General features: G+C 43.6%; 1 protein-coding gene across 1 annotated transcript; it reads left to right on the plus strand.

Annotated features, from left to right (window-relative positions):
- Positions 1-774: 774 nt before the first annotated feature.
- On the plus strand, positions 775-24,431 carry LOC309559650 (immunoglobulin lambda-1 light chain-like). Its single transcript, XM_082262999.1, has 4 exons — positions 775-867; positions 4,580-4,688; positions 12,532-12,885; positions 23,695-24,431. The coding sequence occupies exons 2-4, from the start codon at positions 4,640-4,642 to the stop codon at positions 24,021-24,023; spliced, it is 732 nt and encodes a 243-aa protein (XP_082119125.1). The 5' UTR covers positions 775-867; positions 4,580-4,639; the 3' UTR covers positions 24,024-24,431.
- The last annotated feature ends 299 nt before the right edge of the window (positions 24,432-24,730 follow it).

Here is a 24,730-nt window from a genome sequence, read left to right on the forward strand (position 1 = left end):
ACCCCAAACTCACTCATCCATGTCTTTATGGTCCTTGCTTTGTGCACTGGTCCAAATCATTTGGTGGAGGGGTGACTATAGTGTGGGGTTGCTTTTCTGGGATTGGGTTTGGCCCCTTAGTTCCAGTGAAGGGAACTCTAAAGAAGTCAGCATACCAAGACATTTTGGACATTTTCATGCTCCCTACTTTGTGGGAACAGTTTGGGGATGACCCCTTCCTGTTCCAACATGACTGCGCACCAGTGCACAAAGCAAGAGGTCAATGGGTTGTCCGATCGGGTCCGCCTGAAAAAGAACAGGCTGACCCGATCGGTCCACTGATGTGAAAGGGGCCTAAAGCCTTGACAATTAAACCTGGAAGCTGATTGGTTACTATGCACAGCTGCACCAGATTCTGTGTGCACCAGGTTTAGTAAATCTGTCCTGTTTTGTAGTATTGAATATTTTATGACTTATTGAATATAAAAGAAGCCAGGAGTGAGTCCACCTATAAATAAAATGTCACTTTTGCTTCCAGGTCTACATTTTATTCACTGTCTGCACTCATTTTTTAAATCCTAATAAAAGAAGCATAAAAAAACTTGTTTTTAATTGTACACCATCTGCCTTGACAGATAATGATACCCGCCTTGTATAAGTTGTTGTCAACCATCATGTTTTTTGGTCTTGTTTGTTATTTTTGGGACTAAATCTCCCATCACAAAAACAAGGAACAAAAACAAGTAACTGTCACCTCAGTGCAGCTGGGTGCGTCCCGCCCCCTCCTTTCTCACCGTCAGAGCAGCATGAGAATCTGGCATTTGTCTGCCAAGGACAGCCTTGACTGTTTCTATTACTGGGCAAGGTGACGATTGACGCAACTATCAGGTGAGTCGTGGCGATGCACCATACTATTCGTGGTGCAAGCTTAACCCCTGCCTTGCTGGAATTAAATAACTGACAAAGAATGAAAAATCTTTTACTATTTAAAAAAAAAAAAAAAACTTTGCAGGTATTTTTGAAAAGATTTGGAAAAAGCATATCTGTTACAGGATCAAAGTTTAGTTTAGCACAGTGTTAAGAAAGAAAATTGGATATTTTTTTACATTTTAAATTCATTTTTTTTTTTTAAAAATCATGTTGCTTTTGATGTGTATTCAGCAGTTGGAGATAGACAGATTGGGGTAAGGAGTTCCAGGAGATGGGAGAAGCTCTGGAGGAGACCAGGATGTGGACATGAGAGAGGAAGACAAGGGAACTAGAGGTCTTGGGAGGAGTGGAGAAGATGATTTGGGCCAGGGCTATCTTTAATGCAAGGCAAAAGGGTCAGCTGCCCCGGGCCCATTTATTGTTGTGGGGCCCAAAGTAGCTGTCTCTTGAGCCCACATTGCCTGCAGATAGTTGATAAGTGGATTTTTGAGGGCCCAAGAAAATGTTGCCCAGGGTCTATTCACTATTAAAAATGGCCCTGGTTTGGGCAAAATATAGAGATGAGGTCTGTGATGTAGTTTGAGGAAGAGTTGTGGATGACTGTATGTTGTTAGTATTCTACATGTAGATGTAGTATGTAGGACAAGCAGGGCCAATGGTGAGATTGGCAGAGAAGAGTGGTGTACATAGAGTGGTTAGTGAGGTGGATGAGTCTGGCAGCAGCATTTATGATAGACTGCACGGGGGGTAGATTATAAAAAGGTAGGCCAAGATGGGGGGAGTTGTCAAAGGTTAAAAAGGCATTTTTTTTGGAAATTTTATAGACGTGACCGGTTGAATTTCATTACATGTGTGACCATCCCCGCTCGACAGAAGTTTATCATTAGACTTTTAGGAAATTTTACTACTTTGATTGATTATGAAAATACACTATATTACCAAAAGTATTGGGACGCCTGACTTTACACGCACATGAACTTTAATGGCATCCCAGTCTTAGTCCGTAGGGTTCAGTATTGAGTTGACCCACCCTTTCCACATATAACAGCTTCAACTCTTCTGGGAAGGCTGTCCACAAGGTTTAGGAGTGTGTCTATGGGAATGTTTGACCATTCTTCCAGAAGCGCATTTGTGAGGTCAGGCACTGATGTGAACGAGAAGGTCTGGCCCGCAGTGTCTACTCTAATTCATACTAAAGGTGTTCTATCAGGTTGAGGTCAGGCCAAATAAGTTCCTCCACCCCAAACTCGCTCATCCATGTCTTTTTGGAACTTGATTCGTGCACTGGTGTGCAGTCATGTTGGAACAGGAAGGGAAGAAACGGCTCCCATAAAGTTGGGAGCATGAAATAGTCCAAAATGTCTTGGTATGCGGACGCCTTAAGAGTTCTCTTCAATAGAACTAAGGGGCCAAGCCCAACCCCACACCATGATCCCCCTCCACCAAATGATTTGGACCAATGCACAAAGCAAGGTCCATAAAGACATGGATGAGCGAGTTTGTGGTGGAGGACAAGGTGGGCCAACTCAATATTGAACCCTACGGACTAAGACTGGGATGCCATTAAAGTTCATGTGCGTGTAAAGGCAGGTGTCCCAAAATTTTTGGTAATACAGTGTATGATTGAGGCTAGGTTGTGACCTGCATTCCGCATGTAGGCAGCCCTTACATTTCAATGGTCTGCCCTAAACACAGAAACATAGGGAGAGAAGTCCCTGACCCTTTTTTTATTTTTATATGTTTAGGTGGAACAAAAGTGAAATAAATTGCAGCTTCCATCTAAGTCCTTAGATGTGGTGTCTGCTTTAGCTTTCTTTTTTTGCTTTATTCTTACTAGTTCATCCTCCGACTAACACACTTTCTGTTGTAGGTTGACAACGCTCACTCTCCTGTATCTATGGAGAAGCAGCATTGTCCTCCTGAGACAGGAATAGGTTAGGGCTACAGAACACCTCCCCCTTCCTTAAGAATTTGTTAACCCAACATTTCATGATACTGATATTTGCTTGCTGTATCATGTACTTGTATGAGGAAGTTTCCTGTTTTCTTTGTATTTCTTCCTTTGCGTATAATACCTGGTGATCCTGCCAGTCTCCCTGCCTACCTGGTCAGTTCCCTAGTTGTGCTGAGAGGAGAGACCTTCTCTCCTCCAATGATTAGACTTGTGCTAACACGCTCCCCCCCCCCCCACACCCGCACAGGCATTTACTGGGAAGACCAGTATGCTGCTGTTTCTCCTCTCTGAGCATTTTAGCTCCTGCAGCTGAGAAAGAGGCAATGTGATCATTTATAAAAAAGGGGAAAAGGGGTTTGACAGACCCAACCAGGACAAAAAAAGTATTTATAATGTTTTTTATTGTATACACAAGTGTTATGCCTTTCATTTATATTTAACACTCAATTTGTTGTTTTTCGAGGTAAGGGTGATCATATACTTTAACCACTTGCCGACTATGCACTGTACATTTACGTCGGCAAAGTGGCAGCCCCAGGCAGAATCACGTTAATAAATGTCATCTGCCTGGGAGGAGCTAAGGGGCAGGTGCGCGCCACCAGCGGGAGCTCCAGCCCCCGATCCTCAGCGGGGAAGCTGGCGCGAGTGTCAGGTGGCTCCGATTTCCGCTGACAGAGAAGGACAGACAGCTGTTGTAAACACAGCCGTCCGTCCTTCTCCCTGGGAGGATCACAGAGGCCATGTGATCCTGCTATATAGGATCGCATGTCTCTATGATCATTTCACAAGCTCATCCCCCCCCCCCCCACAGTTAGAATCACTCCCCTAGGGTCACATTTAACCCCTTGATCACCTATACTGTTAACCCCTTACCTGCCAGTGTCATTTTTACAGTAACAGTGCATATTTTTAGCACTGATTATTGTAGTAATGTCACTGGTACCCCCAAAAGTGTCAAAAATGTCAGTTAGGTGTCCGATCTGTCCGCCGCAATGTCGCAGTCCAGCTAAAAATCACTGATCGCCGCCATTACTAGTAAAAAAATAAAAATGACATAGATCTTTCCCCTAGTTTGTAGACGCAATAACTTTTGCGCAAACCAATCAAAATACACTTATTGGGACAAATTGGCCTAAAATGATGAAAAAATTATTTTTTTATACTTTTTTTGGGGGGGGGGGGAGGTTTCATAGCAGAAAGTAAAAAATACTGGGGGGTTTTTTCAGAATTGTCGCTCTTTTTTTGTTTATAGCGCAAAAAATAAAAATCGCAGAGATGATCAAATACCATCAAAAGAACGCTCTATTTGTGGGGAAAAAAAGGACATCGATTTTATTTGGGTACAGTGTACAACTGTGCAATTGTCTATTAAACTAACGCAGTGCCAAATCGCAAAAAATGGCCTGGTCATTAAGGGGGAAAATCTTCCGGTCCAGAAGTGGTTAACAGACCAAAGGGAGAAAATAAGAACAGTTGATTGTTAAGGTTTACTTACACTTTAAAATAAAGATGTAAACATTGGGCTCTATTTATCAAAGTTTTCACCCAAAAATGTGCACAAATATCACCCTGAAATGTATGTAAATTGGGTGAATCTTGGGTAATGAGGGCCGTGTGAATCCTGGGTGAAAACATTGATAATTAGAAACTATAGTGTAATTCTTCAGCTACGGAAAAGTCCTGATTTTATTTGTAGTAACTGGCAGTTATTTACAGGAAACCAGAATAATTCAGCGCTGAGGAGCACAGCTGTCATTTCCAAGACATCCTCCAGCCATGGCGATCCCATCTGTCACTTGTTTCCTGCTGATCATATCCATTTCTAGTAAGTAGACTCAAATGTAAATGCCGAATACAAGGGACACATTTATTTTGTGAGGCTCGAAATATCTTTATGTTTTAAAGTGGAGCACTACCCAAAACACTTTTTTTTTTTGCTTTGGGTGGAGGCAGGGCTGGCCCAAGGCATTGTGCTGCCTGGGTCCAAGAATAAAATGCTGCCCCCCCCTCCCCCCCCCCCAAAAAAAAAAAAATCATGCCCACCAAAAGGTCCCCACATCCTTTATTTTATTATTTTATTTTATATCGTGATATTTGCCCATGCAAACATGGCCTGCACTAAAGACAGAAGTGTGAACCTAGGTTAAGGGCCAGTTCATACCAGGGCCACATGGGAACACACGCTTTCCCGTAGGGAGCTTTTTGACAGTCCGTTGATTTTAATTGGCTGCAAAAAGTAACAGACTGCAGAAAAAATAATGTTTGCACTACTTTTAAAAACACGCCGCACCAAAGCGCAAAGTATTGTGGTATCATGCGATTTTGTGCCTGTAAACACATTGCATTTGCAATCTGCGTTTGGGGTGCCATGAAGAATACATTGGCACCCACATGCAGCAGATAACAAGGGTAGTGTGTTCACCTGCTGCATGGGAAATGCGCACATAGTGTGCCTTAGCCGCACCGACCGTGTGCTGGTGTGAACCGGCCCTCAATCAACCAGGACAGATGTAGCCATCTCTATATTCACAGAGGGTTGGCAACACTGATGGGGCCCCCTACTGATGCCGGACCCTTGAGCAGTGCCTGAGTGACCGAATGGTCAGTTCCCCCCCTCCCATGCCTAACAAGCCCTTTAACCACTTGCCGACCATCCGCCGCAGATATACTGCGGCAAGCTGGCTCGGCTGCGCCAACTGACGTAGCGCAGTCCCCACTATGAGATATGATTTACAAAATCAAATAATGGACTTTACTGGCACATCATGACTGACAACTAGGTAGAGGGGAAGCCGATCCACGGGGCCGGCAGCCATGATTGCCACCGGACACCCACGATCGCTCCCCGCTGAGAGAGAATGACAGTTAGCTGTTGTAAACACAGCTAACCTTTCTTCTCTCTGGAATGATCACAGAGCTCCTGTGATCCTCCTATTTAGGATCACAGGTCTCTGTGTTCATTTCACAAGTCCCTCCCCCATATAGTTAGAAAACTTCCCCTTCAATACCACCCAGGACAGCGACCCAGCAGTGATCTGGGAGGCGCACAAGGCGGTGGTTAGGGGTGTCTTTATGAAACATGGGGCGAGACTAAAGAAAGCCAGGGAGGCCCAGCTGGAGCGCCTTCTGGCTGAAGTGCGCTCCGTTGAGTGCCGACACAAATGGGATCCGGGACGGGGGGGGGGGTCAGGAGCTGGCCCGACTTCGTGAGCAGATCGCGGATTTGTTGCGATATAGAGCCAAAGCAGCCCTACAAAAGTGCAAACGATTCACGTATGAATCCGGAGACAAATGCGGGAGCAGCGGACGGCGTCTTACGTCCCCTGGTTGCTAGAGCCGGATGGCTCTAAGGTGCACCTTCCGAAAATGATATCGCGCGGCTTTGGCGCTTTCTACTCCCGCCTGTACGGGCTACCCCAACGACCTTCTCATCAGGCAGCAGTGGAGTCCTACTTGGATTCGGTGGATCTGCCACGCGTGGCCTCCCAGGAACGCAGCGAGATGGACTCCCCCTTTACCTTGGAGGAACTGACGACGGTCATCGCCTCTGCCAAACGGGGTAAGGCACCGGGTCCGGACGGATTCACGGTGGCCTACTACCAACAGCTGCGGGATATTCTGGCTCCCCCTTTGCTGCTCCTCTTCAATGCGGTGGGTGACTCCGTCTCTTTCCGAGAAGAATCCCTGAGGGCGCATATTTCAGTGATCCCCAAGGAGGGGAAGGACCCCTCGGTCTGTGGGAGTTACCGGCCGATTTCCCTGCTTAACGCGGACCTGAAGTTTTTTATTAAACTTTTGGCTCTCCGTATACAGACTCATCTACCGGCCCTGGTGCACTTGGACCAGGTGGGATTTGTCCCCACGCGTGAAGCCAGGGACAATACGATTAAGGTTATCAATCTCGTTTGTCAGGCGCGCCGCTCCCGTGCCCCCACTGTCTTCTTGAGCACGGATGCGGAAAAAGCGTTCGACCGGGTAAATTGGTCCTATATGTTTGCGGTCCTGCGACGTCTCGGACTGGGTGATCGGATGCTATCCTGGATCCAGGGGGTGTATACTACCCCTAGTGCCCAGGTGAAAGTGAACGGGGTTCTTTCGGAACCGTTCCACATCTCCAATGGCACGCGACAGGGATGCCCCCTGTCGCCGTTACTCTTTGCTCTGTCCCTGGAGCCCTTCCTGGCTAAGGTGCGGATGAATTCGGATGTCTCGGGTCTCTCAGTTGGGGCGGCTGCACACAAGGTCTCCGCGTACGTGGATGACCTCCTGTTCTCCCTGACCCAACCCCTGATCTCTCTACCGTGCCTCCTAAAGGAATTCGATCTCTTCGGCGTGGTCTCCAACCTAAAAATTAACTTCTCGAAATCGGAAGTGATGGGAGTCACACTGACACAGTCGGTGCGGAGCGTTCTGACTCAGAATTTCCCATTCAGATGGGCGACGGGGGGCCTCCGGTACCTGGGCACTTGGATTTCCCCTAATCCGGCGGATCTTTTCCGCCTCAACTTCCCACCACTCTTGGTGACCATCCGCGCCCTACTTGCAAGGTGGTCCACGGGGCTCCACTCTTGGTTTGGGAGGTGTAACATCCTCAAGATGTCGATACTCCCCAAACTGTTATTCTTAAAGCATGCACTCCCAATATCCATCCCGGCGGATTTTTTCCGGAGGGTCGATGCCGCCTTCACCCACTTTGTGTGGGCAGGGAGGAGACCACGCCTTGCTCGACGGCTACTGGTGTTACCCAAGCGGCATGGTGGGGTTGCCTTACCCGATGTCAAACGATATTACCAGTCGGTGATGCTGACGAGATGGATCGACTGGGCTCGGCACGCCGACCTAAAGCAGTGGGTCTCTCTAGAGACCTCATTGTTTTCGGTCTCCCTGACTGGAGCCCCGCTGGTGCCCCGGGATATGCTGGCGGAGGTCAAGCAGCACCCCTTGATTGGGCCGACTATTAAAGTGTGCTCCTCCGTGGTGGCCAGTAGGGGCCTTGCAGACGCACGAGGACCGCTTTTCCCGATCCTGGGAAACCCGCGCTTCGCCCGCTGCGGGAGGGACAGATTCGGTGACTTTGCTCGAGAGGGCATCTTCCAGGCTTCCCATTTCATCGTAGACAAACAGTGGCCTTCCTTGCTACGGCTCACCTCGCTGGGCGACGAGTTTCGCCTGTCCAGGTGGCAGGCCCTGCAGTAACTCCACTTCTTTCGGGAACTGGGCCAAGCGTCGCTATTCACGAGAGACATGTTGCCTTTTGAATCACTCCTGACGGCCCAGGGGCACATGCCCCATGCACTCTCCCAACTCTACTCGCTTATATCTCAACCTACGGAGGACTTTGTCCTCCCAGGGATCCTCAAGTGGGAACGGGAACTAAGTCGGAGTTTTACGGACTCCCAACGGCGCATTATTGTTCGGTTTTCCCTGAAGTCCTCCATATGCACACGGACTCAAGAGTCCAACTATAAAATCCTCTCCCACTGGTACTACACCCCTGACAGGCTGAGCCGCATCTTCCCGGACACTTCGGACAGGTGCTGGCGATGCCAGCAAGATAAGGGTACGATCTCCCACATCTTTTGGAGTTGCCCGGGGTTACGGGACTTCTGGTCTGAAGTGCGTCGCATCACCCAGCAGATGACGGAAAGAAGTATCCCAGACGACCCGGCATTCTTTTTATTGCATTGTACGGGCATTGCCCCGAAACGGTACAAGAGATCGGTGCTGCGCCACTTGCTGGACGCAGCGAAATCATGCATCAGTCTGTGTTGGAAGAGCCCGACCCCCCCGACGATCTCCCTCTGGCTGCAGAGGGTAAAATGGATTAACGATCTGGAGGATTTGGTATTAACAGCACGTGGAAAGAGGGAGCAATACACAAAAACGTGGGCTTGCTGGAATGAGTTCATTCTCTCGGATGAGGGTCGAACCCTGAGCGCGCCTCCCCGGCCGTAGGGGCACCATTGGGCCTGGGATCGCCCGTGCGGGTTTCCTTCCCTTGTCTCCCTCCCTTTGTCTGCCCCCTCCTACCCCTCGCCCTCCTGACCACTTCCCCCCCCCTTTCTTCTTCCCCCCCCCTCTTTTCTGGTTTCTACAGTCCTTTCCGGCTTCCTGACCCTCCCCCCCCCCCCCCCCCTGTCCTGGACTTTCTGGTTTCCTTCCCCACTTTACTGAGTTTTAATTACGAATGCGTGACCCTGGGTGGAAATCGTGGCTATGGCTTTGGGTGCCTGCCCTGGCTTACTGTCCCTTCCTAACCTATACGATTCCTGATAGATTTGTTAGCCACGCTGCCTTTGGTCATACTACTCAGTGGAGCACTGAGCCTGCATAAATGATGCTTGTTTGAATCTGATTGTATTTGGGACCTGGTCCCCTATACCTGCTGGGGCTCTTTCAAATGTTTGTGTTCCTTAAACTGTATGTCTACTTAAGTTCACATGCACTTTACCTGTTGTTTGTGTTTTATATGCAAAAATGTAAATAAAGAATTTGAAAAAAAAAAAGAAAACTTCCCCTAGGCTCACACTTAACCCTTTCATCACCCCTGGGTTAACCCCTTCCCTGCCAGTTTCATTATTACAGTAACAGTGCATATTTTTAGCACTGATTACTGTAGTAATGTCACTGGTCCCCCCCAAAAGTGTCAAAAATGTCAGTTAGTTGTCCGATCTGTCCGCCGCAATGTCACAATCCCGCTAAAAATCGCAGATCGCCGCCATTACTAGTAAAAAATAAATAAAAAATGACACAAATCTTTCCGCTAGTTAGTAGACGCAATAACTTTTGCCCAAACCAATCAGAATACGCTTATTGGGATTTTTTTTACCAAAAATATGTAGCAGAATACAAATTGGCCTAAAATGATTTCATTTTAAAAATTTTTTTTTTTGAATGTTATATAGCAGAAAGTGAAAAATATTGTTTTTCTTTTCAGAGTCGTCGCTCTTTTTTGGTTTATAGCGCAAAAAATAAAAATCGCACAGGTGATCAAATACCACCAAAAGAAAGCTCTATTTGTGGCAAAAAAGGACATCAATTTTATTTAGATACAGCGTCGCACGACTGCGCAATTGTCCGTTAAAGTAATTACGGGGTAAATCCTTCCGGTCCAGAAGTGGTTAAAGAGCAGCCTCTGCTGCCCCTCTCAAAGTGCCGCCTTGGTCCAATGGACCTGGCGGGACCCATGTTAGGGCCGGCACTGGGTGGAGGGCAGCTTTGAACCCCTGCTAGATCTTTATCAGTGAATTATTGCTGAGCCCTTATGACTGTAACAACCAAATCCCTGCTCCCTCTCTGCGAACTACATTTTTTAAAGAGACCCTGTCAGCAGACCAATAATTTCAACTACAATATACCCATAAGGCAAGGATATGAAAGGAGGGGCAGAGGCGCTGGGCCAGCACAGACAGTAATTAGACACTACTGAAGAGGAGAGGGCTATGACATGCAAGGAGGGGGCTGTGCTAGGGAATTGGCTCTCCTCCACTAATAAACTTTTCTTGGAACTCAAAGACAGAAATAATGGGCTTAATAGGCACATAAATAAAATTTAACAATTTATTGGTCTACATTAAAAATGGATTGTATACAATACAATAGTAGAAATGGTAGAACAAATCCTAAAAATATTTTTGGACAGAATGTGGATCCCCTAGAGCAGGGGTGTCAGACTCAATTTAGTTGCGGGCCGCATCAGCATTATGGGTCCCCTCAAAGGGCCAGTTACATCCGTAAGACTAGATGTCCAGAGCACCCCACTCCTTTTACATCAGATGTCAAGAGTCCCAATCCTCCCTTACATCATAGTGCACCCCAACTTTCCTTGAGTTGCTACTGGGAGGAATCTGGGGGCAGAGCTGGGAGGCAGAAAGTCCAGGGTCTTGAGGAGGACCAAAGGAGGGCTGGAGTCTGCTAAATGCTGAGACCAGGGGAGGCAGAGACAAGGGAGTGCTGCAGCTTCACTGAGAGGCGGTGGATCTGTAGGAGGAGTTCTGTCCTCCTCTTTGTTGCTGAAAGCTGAGACCAGAGGGCAGAGACGAGCCTCTATCTGGCTGCATAATGGGGGTACCGCAGCTACAGGAGAGGTGTGAGGGCCAAATGAAATGGCCTGGAGGGCCAGATTCGGTCCGCGGGCCTTGTGTTTGACACATGTGCCCTAGAGCAGGGATTCCCAAACTACGGCCCTGTAGCTGTTGCAGAACTACACATCTCATGAGGCATTGTAAAACTCTGACATTCACATACATGACTAGGCATGAAGGGAATTGTAGTTCCTGAACAACTGGAGGGCCGTAGTTTGATAATCCCTGCCCTAGAGGATAGAATATCTTATATAGTGCTTGTTGCAGACATATAAATACATCAGCACATACCGATCCTCGAAATACGGGGGTACCATTTGTCCTCATGTGTTTTGCTCTACATGTTTCGTGACATTTAGTTGCTTCTTCAGGAGCTTTAGAGAATCAAGTTACATGACAACATACAGTACATTTATTAGAATACATAATGGACAAAAGGATACATATACATATATACTGTTTTCCACACCTCAGACACTCACTCATAAAGTGGACACCGTCAGTTCAGCGCTAACCCTGTGGCCAGATGGAAACTTTTCTAGCAAGTTCAGATATATATTTTATTTAAATAAAAGAAATGATTTATAGAAAGAAAAAATGCAGCAAGTATGCATTAAAATACTTGACTCTTTAGTAGTTTTATCTGCAATATTTTTAGTTGGTGACAGGGATTTTCTCCTATGGGAAAAAAAAAGTCAATTATGAGTCAGTGACAACATAACCCCGTTGTCGTTGACATCCTAGAGCACATGTGTCAAACACAAGGCCCGCGGGCCGAATGCGACCCTCCAGTCCATTTTATTTGGCCCTCGCACCTCTCCTGCAGCTGCAGGAGAGCTCCAGCCCTCCTCTGGTTCTCCTCCAGACCCTCTACTTTCTGCTTTCCAGCAATGCCTCCAGCTTCTTCCCAGCAGCAGCACAAGTTAAGAGGGGTTCACTGTGATGTAATGGAGGGTGGGGGACTCAACTTCTGATTAAAGAAGCTCTTGAAATCTTATGTAAGGGTAGGGGATGCTGTGGACATTTAGTCTTACACATACAACCGGCCCTTTTGAGGGCAATTATAATGCTGATGCGGCCCACAATGAAATTTAGTTTGACACCCCTGTCCTAGAGAATATATGGAGTTTTGCATTGCATGCTGCATGGGAATGCAAGAATGAAAATCAGAGTCATGCAGAAAATAGTTAACGCCCCCTTTTTGGTTTAAAGCTGTGCAGTAATCTAATGTGAAATTTACCCTTGCAGGAGGTTCCTCTAAAAAAGATTGGTCACTCTTTGTGCAGGGTGATTAGTCTTCTCTCTGATCCCTCCTGTAGTTTTCTGCAGGCAACCTGTGGTAGGTGGAGTTGCTTGGCCTCTCCCACTCCCCTCCACTCTCTGCACAGGCTGTGTACAGCAAAGTGATGGGGGCAGCAGGGGATGTTGAGAGGAGTCAGAAGAATCTTTACAGCTCAAACCATTGCTATTCAGAAAAATAGTCAGAAATAGACTTTTGTGTGATATTTGGGTATTTTATTGCTTGGTGTTGTTCTTAATGGGCATTCTATATATATAATAAATTTACAATTTTTTACATTAAAGGCACCTTTCAGTTGACAGTCAACCAATATAAACACATTTCAGTCGCTGAAGGAAATACGGCCATTCTGAGCTGCTTTGTGGAAGGCGAGGAGATTTGGCATTTAAGCGTTCAGTGGTTTAAACAGCTGCCTGGGAGTCCACCCATTTATATTCTCCACCACGCCAATGACACCACCATCCACTGGGGTGACACCTCTCTGGAGCGCTACCAGCCAATCAGAAACAACAGCAACACTCACTTTCTGCACATCGCTAACGTCACCACAAATGACAGTGCTCTTTACTGGTGCTTGATGACTAAGAGTCCCTATTATCACATCTGGGGAGATGGGACCCACCTCAGCATTTATGGTGGTAAGTGAAAATAAATTGTTCAAATAGTCTTGCAAGGCAGGCTTACTAAAAGCAATTTAGTGGACCACGCGCCACGCTTCACTCCAAAAAAGGTTTTGTAGTTTTTTGGGGGCGTTTTTCATGCATAGGGCAGCCCATTTAAATGAATGGGCTGTCCTGTGCGCGACAAGCAGAAACACTCCAAAACACGCAAAAGAAATGCAAGCTGGAATGCTCGATCCCGCTACATTCAGGTGTAAACCAAGCTTAAGAGATCACATGAGTGCACAGGCAAAAACCTTAAGGCACTGTGTAAAGCTAGAGGAGGGAATAAATACCCTCCCAGTAGCCAGAATCAGATGGGGACTAATTGCTGGGATCTGCTGGCTACTGGGAGACACCAACTGGTGGACACTGGGCCTACACCCTTCAGATCTGAGAACAGTGCCACCAGTAACTCTTCCAGGTCCCAGTGACTCAGAAAACAGCCAGCAAAATAATTTCGTCAAAAGTAGGTCAGCCATGGCAACAAGCATAATTCTCTAATTTTATTTGGTAAGAGAAAGCTGTGCACTATGCTCAGATGCAGGCGTAGGCCCCTTTATCTCCTTTTCCCACAGCTCCTTGGGTTTCTGGACATGCCCAGGGAAGATACATTATTCCTCCCCCAGCAGCGCAGAGAGGCCACACCTGATGAGGCAGAGGTAGCTGGGCAAGTGATCTGCACCAAGGTGAGAGGCCCTTCACTGTTAGAACCAGCATGTGGGCAGTCGGGCCACAGCCTAAGAGCGCAGAGCTTCTTAATGAGACCCAGATGTCCGCCGGCCATTCGCGATCATCCTGGGAGAGGCAGAACGGAGGTCTGCCTATGTAAACAAGGAAGATTGCAATACTGCAAGGGGACAAGAGGGAGATCTTGTGTTCCTGCTAAGCAAGAACACTGATCTCTGTCTTCCCCCAATCAGTGCAAACCCTCACAGTTAGTAGGCATCCCCTAGGGACACATTTAACCCTTTGATTACCCCTGATGTTAACTCTTCCCTGTTAGTGTCATTAGTATAGTGACAGTGCATTTTTTTAGCACTAATCACTGTATGGGTGTCACTGGTTCCCAAAAAGTGTCAAAAGTGACAGTTAGGTGTCAGATTTTTCCGCCGCAATGTCGAAGTGCCACTAAAAATCGCTGATTGCCACCATTACTAGTAAAAAAAAAAAAAAAAAAATTCCATAAAGATATTGCATCGTTTGTAAACGCTATAACTTTTATGCAAACCAATCATTATGCACTTATTGGGATTTTTTTTACCAAAAACATGTAGCAGAATACATATTGGCCTAAAATGATGAAAAAATTTGATTTTTACATTTTTTTTATTGGATGTGTTTTATAGCAGAAAGTAAAAGTATTGCTTTTTTTTTATTTTTTTTTTCGTTTATAGCGCAAAAAATGGCCTGGTTATTAAGGGGGTAAAACCTTCCGGTCCAGAAGTGGTTAAAGCTGAACTCCAGCTTTTGATACATTTGAAATTGTTCATAATAAATCTCTAATAATACTCAAACGAACTACAGTATATCCCTCACTAATATGTGAGGCCGCTGGATGTGCGGTATTAAACTGTATGTATGTAATTAAAACCAGTGAACTCCTGCACTAGCAGTGATAAATGTGTAAAGTATATCAAAAGCTGGAGTTTAATACAGGGAGTGCATTAAGCTGAAAAAAAAATTTGTTTGAGTGCTTAGAGACTTCTTTTGTTTAAAAATCAGCTGAGTTTAAAAGCTTGTTTTTTTTTTTTTTTTTTTGTTTTTTTAAAAAAAAAAAAAAAAAAAAGCTAAAAAAACCGTTAGAGTTTAGAACCACGTTAAGTCACAGAGACATTGCTGTGAAGAGGCCCGTGTTTATACAGCTTTCATAATCTGTCATATATTATGAAAGCTGCACAATTTTTAATCATACTGTATATGATCTTAATGAAACTACACATTATTTACCACTAGATGGCACCAAATATTTTTGGTGAATTTTTAAAAGCAGAATTGATGCAATTCTATGCTCATTGAAAGTGTTTCTACAGTTAGGGGTTTATAAAAATGTTCACACCCAGGATAAATACATATTCTAAAGTGAATACAATTAGAAAATGCATGAATCCTGGTTGAAAGTTGTGCCAATCTTCGGTAAAAACATTTATAATAGCATAAAAAGCAAGCTCACATACATGTGCCTTGAAAAAGTATTCCTACCCCTGTATCTTTTCCACATTTTGTCATGTTACAACCTAAAACATAAAAGTATTTTATTGGGATTTTATGTGATAGACAAACACAGAGTGGCACATAATTGTGAAGTGGAAGGAAAATTATAAATAGTTTTCAAAATGTTTTACAAATAAATATCTGAAAAACGTGGTTTACATTTGTTTGGCAGTTTTGCCATACTCTTTCCATTTTCAGTTGATGGATTGAACAGTGCTCAGTGAGATGTTCATAGCTTGGGATATTTTTTATAACCTAACTTTTCTTTAAACTTCTCCACAACTTTATCCCTGACCTGTCTGGTGTGTTCCTTGGCCTTTATGATGCTGTTTGTTCACTAGGGTTCTCTAACTAACCTCTGAGGGCTTCACAGAACAGCTGTATTTATACTGAGATTAAATTACACACAGGTGGACTCTATTTACTAATTAGGTGACTTCTGAAGGAAATTGGTTCCACTAGATTTTAGTTAGGAGTATCAGAGTAAAGGGGGCTGAATACAAATGCACGCCACACTTTTCAGATATTTATTTGTAAAAAATTTTAAAAACCATTAATCATTTTTCTTCCACTTCATAGTTATGTGCCACTTTGTGTTTGTCTATCACATAAAATCCAAACAAAATACATTTACCTTTTTGGTTGTAACATGACAAAATGTGGAAAATTTTAAATGGCTATAAATACTTTTTCAAGGCACTGTATACTTGGTTAGTGTTCTAGCAAGTACAGTAAGGCTCGGTTTCCACTACCGCGGCTACGAAGTCATGCTACTTCTAGCGCGACTTCATAGCTAAAGTTGTTTGCGGCTTTCAGTGAGACTTGTCCCTCATTATAGAGGGAAGTCGCACTGAAGCCTGCTCCAAAGTAGTGCACGAACTACTTATGAAGTCGCCGCAACTCAAGTCGCGGCAGTGGAAACGGGCCAAATTGAAATCAATGGCTTTTGACTTGCTGTGCGACTTGACATGTGTCAAGTCGCACAGCAAGTCGCACTAGTGGAAACCGAGCCTAAGACAATTACATGGAGGAATGAGAAAAATATCAATTTACACATTTGAGAGCTAAGGGTCTACCGTATATACAGTACCATTTAGAATATTTGACTTCAATGGGAGTCGCCTCCTTATCTTATTTGAAGCCACTTGTGATCCGACTTTCCATTAAAATGGTCCTGAACAAGAAAAAATAGATAATTTTTCTTATAATTATTAATAGAGCAGGGTAGTGGCTTCTCTCCACCTTGCCTTTTTTTTGCTGGCATTTATCGGGCATTTTTTGGGCGTCTTTGGAGGCATGTGGCAAAAGGTCGCAAAGTTCAAGGGGGCCGAATACTTTCACAAGGCACTGTATGGCTGCATTATTTGTATTTTTAGGCTTTCTTTCATTTATTTTGACCTAGTGATTCTTCCAGTCAGTCTGTTGTTTTTCAACAGAACAACTTATCCTGCAGATGTAGCAGTTAAATGGCTGAGACAAGCCATTTACCACTGACTGTTACTGTAACTGCTTGTATAGTATTATAGTATTGGCTGGAGTTTTGCTTCAATTTGTTTAGTGTATCTAAATCTGCTAGTACATTTAACACTCCCCCTCCCCCCAGACTGACAATGCTGCTGCCCAAAGGTGTCTCTGGAGCAGTCCTGAGAGTCTGGAGTCCACATGGAATGGCAGCTGGCTGCTTGACTACAGATGACAGGAACTGTCTTGGTGCAGAGACAGATATGTTCCAGCTGCCCCCCCCCCTGCCCTGATCCAGTACACAGCCCAAGATACAGACATTGCGGGACAACTCTCTGAAAAGCGGGACTGTTCCAGCAAATTCAGGACAGTTGGTAAATATGCAAGTCTGCATTAATAATTTAATGACATCAAAATATAAAACAGTATTTTTTTAAAAATCTACCTTTTACCCTTAACCACTTGCTGACCGCCCACCGCAGATATACTGCGGCAGGCTGGCTCAGCTGCGCGAACCACCGACCCCGTAGCTGATTCACGGGGCCACGATTGCCGCCAGGCACCCACGATCACTCCCTGCAGAGAGAGAAGGATGGTCTGCTGTTGTAAAAACAGCAGACCGTTGTTCTCTCTGGAATGAACCTCCTCTTATTTAGGATCACAGGTCTATGTGTTGATTCCACAAGTCCCTGCCCCATACAGTTAGAAAATACCCCCTAGGCTCACACCCTTTAATCGCCCCTGGGTTACCCCCTTCCCTGCCAATGTCATTATTACAGAAACAGTGCATATTTTTAGCACGGATTACTGCAGTAATGTCACTGGTCCCCCCAAAAGTGTCAAAAATGTCAGTTAGGGGTCCGATCTGTCCGCCGCAATGTCGCAGTACCGCTAAAAATCGCAGATAGCCGCCATTACTAGTAATAAATAAATAAATAAATAAAAATGACATAAATCTTTCTCCTAGTTTGTTAGACGCGAAAACTTTTGCGCAAACCAAACAAAATCCGCTTATTGGGATTTTTTTAACCAAAAATATGTGGCAAAATACAAATTGGCCTAAAAGGATAAAAAAAATTAAATTTTTACTTTTTTGGGGGGGGAATGTTATATAGCAGAATGTGAAAAATATTGTTTTTTTTTTTTAATCAGAATTGTCGCTCTTTTTTTGTTTATAGCGCAATAAATAAAAATCGCACAGGTGATCAAATACCACCAAAAGGAAGCGCTATTTTTGGGAAAAAAAAGGACATCACTTTTATTAGGGTAAAGGGTCGCAGGATTGCGCAAATATCAGTTAAAGTAACGCAGTGCCGAATCTCAAAAAAATCGCCTGGCCATTAAGGGGGCAAAACCTTCTGGTCCAGAAATGGTTAAAAAGCAGCCCTTCAAGCAGTTTTAAATCCTCAGTGTTTTTTTTTTTTTAGCTTAACACATTGAGCAGAATAAAATAAATATTCTCCATTAAACTATGTGCTAAAATTCTCACCGCTGCACTTTACAACTTTTAATGCTGCTTGCAATGCTTAATGAAAAGCGTTGTACGAATTGCGGAAGCAGACCTTTCATTCATCTGCCCATCCATTTTTCATGCCTGGAAGCTATAGTATTGCTTCTTTGAATGGAGGAGGGGACAAAAAGGATGGGCATAGTCGTCATTCTTGATGAGTGCCTGTCACAGGTCCAGCGCTGGTAACAAGGTTGCCATCCCGTGGCATTTTTTTACTGGTGGCAAAACATGGGAAATTTCCTGACAGAGCACATTTTTTCGTAAAATTAGGAGTAAGTATTGGAACACCCACTCAACCCAGCGCTAAGAAAATGAATAAAAAATATGAATAATAACAGCTGCCGCTATAAACATGGAATATAATAACTAAGGTGAATAATGAGAATCAATAGAGGCTCACACACACTAGCAGCGCTTAATTATACTAAAATGCCCTCTACAAAACGTTAACATAAATAATGCCCCTTATAATATCACATATAGGTGCAAAACAATGTCCATTCAAAGTGAGTGTGCACAAATGCTGTAAAAAAGTTGAAAGTTCATATAGTGCACTGAATCCTGAGGTAGAAGTCTATAGACCACCAGTGGTAATAAATGCCGTATCTAGACCACCGTCACCACACCTCCAAACGTGTCCCCCTAGGTAGTCAAAACTCACCAGAACCTGGGAAAAAAGACCGCCTTGAAAAGGATTTAATTAAATTCCATCTCATGGTATGTGGATCACAGGCGACTATTCTCCGGATTCCCCAATAGCAGATAATTGAATCTGAACCTCAACGTAAAATGCACAGCAAAAAATCCTCGGAACATGCGGAACATGTGAGGCCCTCCGTAGAAGTCCGGTGTGACGAAACATGTAAGGGCGTGAGCACGCATCCATCAGCTGTCACGTGGACGTCGGTGTTCTGGAGCTCGGGTTCCCCTGGTCATCAGCGGTAGCGGTGAGTCACCGGCACACTACAGACTCCTTACTTATCCTACATGCTACTACCAAGTTGCATCTTTGTGAGTGTATTACATTGGGGATTGGGAACATTTTAATAAAGTGTATTTTTATACGGAATTACACGATTGGTCCTCCCCTTTCTTTCCTCACATGTTCCGCATGTTCCGAGGATTTTTTGCTGTGCATTTTACGTTGAGGTTCAGATTCAATTATCTGCTATTGGCGAATCCGGAGAATAGTCGCCTGTGATCCACATACCATGAGATGGAATTTAATTAAAACCTTTCAAAGGCGGTCTTTTTTCCCAGGTTCTGGTGAGTTTTGACTACCTAGGGGGACACGTTTGGAGGTGTGGTGACGGTGGTCTAGATACGGCATTTATTACCACTGGTGGTCTATAGACTTCTACCTCAGGATCCAGTGCACTATATGAACTTTCAACTTTTTTACAGCATTTGTGCACACTCACTTTGAATGGACATTGTTTTGCACCTATATGTGATATTATAAGGGGCATTATTTATGTACACGTTTTGTAGAGGGCATTTTAGTATAATTAAGCGCTGCTAGTGTGTGTGAGCCTCTATTGATTCTCATTATACACCTTAGTTTTTATAGAGCACATTTTTTACTGACAACTTGAAAAATGACAGAACTCCTATTAAAAACAAACTGATATATAAACAGTATAAACACAATATGGAAACACTGACAATACACATAATATGCAATTTTCCTGGTTTACACTTACAAAAGTCAGCACAGCATGACAAATGATCAGCCCCGGATATTTACAGACAGTTGTAAAAGTCACTTTTTTTTACAAATTGTCAGTAAATTTGCTGATGGTTTGCAACCCTGGCTGGTAATACCCCCTGCAGCACCAGACAAAAAAAGCTGTAGAATATAGGAGGGGGCAGTGAGATTTCCAATATTACACTCGACACCAGCATACATCCCTTGTGCTGATTTGTTTAAAATATTTTTTTGCCAAAGGTAAGCTTTAAAAACAGGTCAAATAAAAATATTTCATAAAAAAAAAAAAAAACATGTACGATGAATTCTGAATAATTGTATTCTTGCACCAGTAATGACTGGTTCTTATTACCAAAATATATGAGACCATGTGCAGTTGCTACTTCTACTTATCATATCCAACTCCACCAATCATTTTAAGGGGATGAGGACTTCGCCCAAAACAGCCCCTTTCAACATGTTACAAGCAATTTTGAGCAATATTTCTTCCAAAAAGTGCCCCAAGAACAATATGCAGATACAGTAATTGGTAACAATTGAATTGCAAATGTAATGCTAAAATTTTGCCTTTATCCCGAAAAAAAAAACAAAACATAAGGATAAGAGATAAAATAAGTGTTTTTATGTGTTTACTCTTACATTTCAGTTTGAAGAGTTCAGATCTGTCCATACCAGTTTTTGTATTGGGGTTTTCACCAGTACAGTGTTGAAATGTGTTAGCCATAGATAGTAGCTAAAAATAGTTTTAACAAACAAGAACCTCATTTCCCTGCCTCTAAAAAAAGCAGATAACAGCTCAGCGAACTAAACTTAAAGACTGGTGTGTCCATAGCAAAAGGGCCATGAGTGCATATCATTAAGGAGCTGAAGAAATGTTTTTTTCTGTTATTTTTATGTTAGTTTTTAAAAATGAAAACCAGTAATAAAAAAAATCAGTCTGGGTTGTGCTAATGAACTCCAAGTTAGTTTAATCTGGATCTGGATCTGCATCTGAATTCATTCCCACCAACCTTCCCATCACTAGTTTTTAATACTATACGTACTTAACAATTTCTGTAAATAATCAAACAGTAGGTGGAATTTTAAGCTATTTTACAGCTGACTTTCTGTTCAATTATCAAAAACAAAGGATACTGCTGGGTGTCACTGATAAGCCTCCAGTAGCCAAATCGGGAAGCTAACATAGGAGAGAATAAGAAACACAGCAACAGCATACAAGTGCCAAAAATTTAAAGTGTATCTGAAGGCTAAATTTATGAAAATAGCTTCATTTTTGCTTTGTAAATTAAGTTGTGGAGAGTTTTCCCGTATTGGTGTTTTATAAGTCCCTGATAATTCTGCCTATTTCTGCTCTCTCCGAGCCCCATATATAAGAGGGTTCTTAAAAAAGTTTCCACGCTTTTTTTTAACTAAATTATATATATATATATATATGTAGCAGTGTTTCCAGCATCAGTGCTGGATATGGGTCTGCCACGGTTACCGTTAACACCAACAGCTCATTTAAGCTTGTTGGCCAAGTGTGAGATCTGAGACAATGAACAGTCCGGCATATTTAGTTTTTAGTTTTACTGTAGGAACTTGGATGGGAGAAGGGAATGAGTGGGATACTCCTCTGGCTCAACTAGTTACAGAATTGGGGCACTTGAGAAAAAAATGCCGTCTAGCGATGTCTTGGTGCCGGCTAAATGCCAACCAACGCTTACTGGCGCTTATAAACCTGACTTGCTGTCTGTGAACTGAAACTTGACTTCTGATGCTTCTGACAGCTCAAAAGTCCTGTGCACTGCTCCCTGTAGTCTTCTCTGACTGAGGTAGCCACAAGCAATGATGCTGCAACACTTAACACTTTCCACTTCAGGGCCCAACCGTTGGCACTCCCTTTACTCTTCAGGGTAATCTCTGGCACCCCCCTTTACTATATTCCTGTACCGGCTAGCTAGCTCCTGGATCCCTCTGACCTTCTCCGGAGTGGTCCCCTCTGCTAAGCAGACCCCCAAGGGCAGTTTGCAGTACTAAAGACTCAGAATGCTTTCCTGAAACTCGACTCCAATGCTCCGCTGGTCTTCAGCACACCTGGATCCTTCTCTGGAGCTTAGCTCAGCCCTGTATCCCCTCAGGCAAGCCGCCTGAGACATCCGATCCTTCCTTACAGGAGGAGAGACAGCCGTCACCTCCCTCCTGGGACTCTGCTTCCTGCCAAAGAAGATCTGTCATGTGCTCCCCACAGACTTATACCCTTTCCTAGAATGCTGTGCGGCAGAATCTGCCCTTCCAGGATGGATACAAGCCCCGGTGTGCTATTGGTCAGGTTTCCTCCACTGCCCAATGAGAGCCCTCATTGGGACACAGTGGGGAGACTCCCCAACACAACAGGCACACCTGGAAACACATGCCAGCCTAGCTGAAAACATGGCCTTGCTGATAAGCAGACAAAGCCCACTATATTTTAGCAAGCACTTACATTGGAGGGTGCTATATATATATATATATATATATATATATATATATATATATATATATATAATATATATGTGTGTGTGTGAAGACCCCTCTTATTATGGCCAATCATGTAGGATAATAGTCATCCTGTGCTTTCATCCAATCAGCTGCAGTTAAAGCCTCTTGCACACTGAGTATCTAAAAACGCAGCGTTTTTAGGCATACATGCCTTTTTTTATCTGATGTAAATGCAGACTATTGTGCTTAATGTGCCTGTACACATAGACATGAAAACATTTGCTGTGCATAGATCAGTAAAGGAAAACAAAACAGAAATCTCTGTTGCCAGTCAGTATTTTATGTGCATAGGCACACTTTTGCTGGTCGATTGACAGCTGCTCTGATCAAGTAGAAGCTGAGACTGGAGCCTTCTGTAATTGTAACTACCAGTTTTGTTGGACATTTTGGCTTGTAACAGCAATAGTAAAAAGAATGTATCTATAAATGGCAGGATCAGCAGGTAATAATACTACAGTATGTTACGAGGGAAAACAAACACTGTTGTGTTAATGCTGTTCACATACTGTAAATGTCATTTTTTATTTACCTATAGTTACATTTTAATTGATTGGGTATATACTGTAAAAATACAGTGTGATTCAAAAAGGATGTTGCAAAACTTAGTAAAGCATAATAATTTATGACACGACAGATGATTGCTGTTTACCATCGTTGTCATTCTCACTACAAGTTTTTACTTTTGCACCAAGACAACAATGGTAAATGACTAGTTGTTGAAAATTATGAAGGCGACAGATCTCAAGTTATTGCATGTTTATTTGCTTGTTCATGTCATCACCAGAGGCGTAGCGTAGTGCGATGTAGACAAGATGGTGACATCGAAGCAAGAGTAGGCTTTTTGTGTGTTGAATTTGCATGAACGAAGGCTGTTGCCATGCAGGAAAGAACGATTCCCCAATGAAGCTCTGGCCTCCACGATCGCCAGACCTAAGGCCCTGAGATTTGTTTTAGTGGGGGTACACAATGGACTTGCTGTATGTCTCCACCACCCCCCCCCCCCCCAACGCCACAGGGCCTAAACAATGTGAGAAGACACATCACAGAAGCAGTGGAGCCAATATCCAAGGACATGCTGGGTTGGCACGAGTCTGGACAGAACTAGATTACTGTGTCGACATCTGTTGTGTCGCCAACGGGGCTCACATCAATCATTTGTAGTGCAGAGGTAAAACTTGGACAGTTATTGTGTGTTTTCGTGTTGTGTTAGGTTCATTCCATTATGAATAAATCAGCTTAACTTTTGTACTATCCTTTTTGAATCACACTGTATATACAGTATCTGTGAATGCTATTGTTAGATCTTTAACATGTGTAACCATTATTCTTATTTGCTTGGGTTTAGTATTGAATTTATATTTTACTTATTTTTTAGGGGAAGATGTCCAGGCACCTTCTGTATTCATTATGACCAGTTCGGTGTCTCCAAAAAGCTCCCATCCACTCTATCTTGCATGTTCTGTAAGTGGTTTTTATCCACCAGTCATTGAGGTTACATGGAAGTTAGATGGTGAGTCTACTTCAGGAATAATTACTTCAGACCACTTCCTGTCAGAAGAAGACAATTCTTATGCCTTGATTAGCATCCTGGAGCTACCACTGCACCATAGAAAAAACGTCTCCTCGGTTTCATGTGAGGTGCGTCACGATTCCTCAAGAACTCTGATCACAAAAGACTTTTTTGACTGTTACAGGGATCAATAGAAACTGCCTTGGAAAACACCCTAGGAAATATGATTTTTATTCTGAAGCTGATTTTGCCACACACGGAGTATGTAAATTGCAAAATTCAAAAAAAGGTTGTGTACATTGTGGGAACAGTAAAGGGCACATCCACACCTCCACTAAATTTAAAGGACTAATCTCACTGAATAAACTGTTACATATGAAAAGAAGAGTGTGTACATATTGGGTCCAGTAAATGGCTTGTCCAGATCTTAAATAAAGGCAAAGGAATAATCTCCATAATTAAAGAGTCAACTAAACATAATATATAATGTGAACCTTGGGTGTTGTAATGGGTATGTCCACAAGGCCTTGGCTGTAGAAGATGCAAACTGTTTGTAAACCCACACACTATATTGTTTAGTACAGACTTAAAGTGTGTACATAGCCATAATGTTTTTCTAGTTTTGGATACATTAGGGAAGGGTTAAAAAAATTTTGGTTTATTTTTCCTGCTTGTACCTTTGACATTTCTTCTAACTCCTCGTTCTGGAGAAGGAAGTGCCAGGAAATATCTACAAACTGAGTAAAATCCTCTCTAAAGTTTGCCATACATGGATCGAAATTCAAAATTTTGATCAATGTATGGGCACTGTGGTTGTAGAGAAGCCGATCTACCAATATACTACTGTACAACCATCCTGTCAGTTTTTCCCAGCTCGATGAGCTCCCCAGGCTATAGACTG

This window comes from Pelophylax lessonae, assembly GCF_965119305.1.
Source record: "Pelophylax lessonae genome assembly, chromosome: 7".
Classification (NCBI taxonomy): Eukaryota; Metazoa; Chordata; class Amphibia; order Anura; family Ranidae; genus Pelophylax; species Pelophylax lessonae.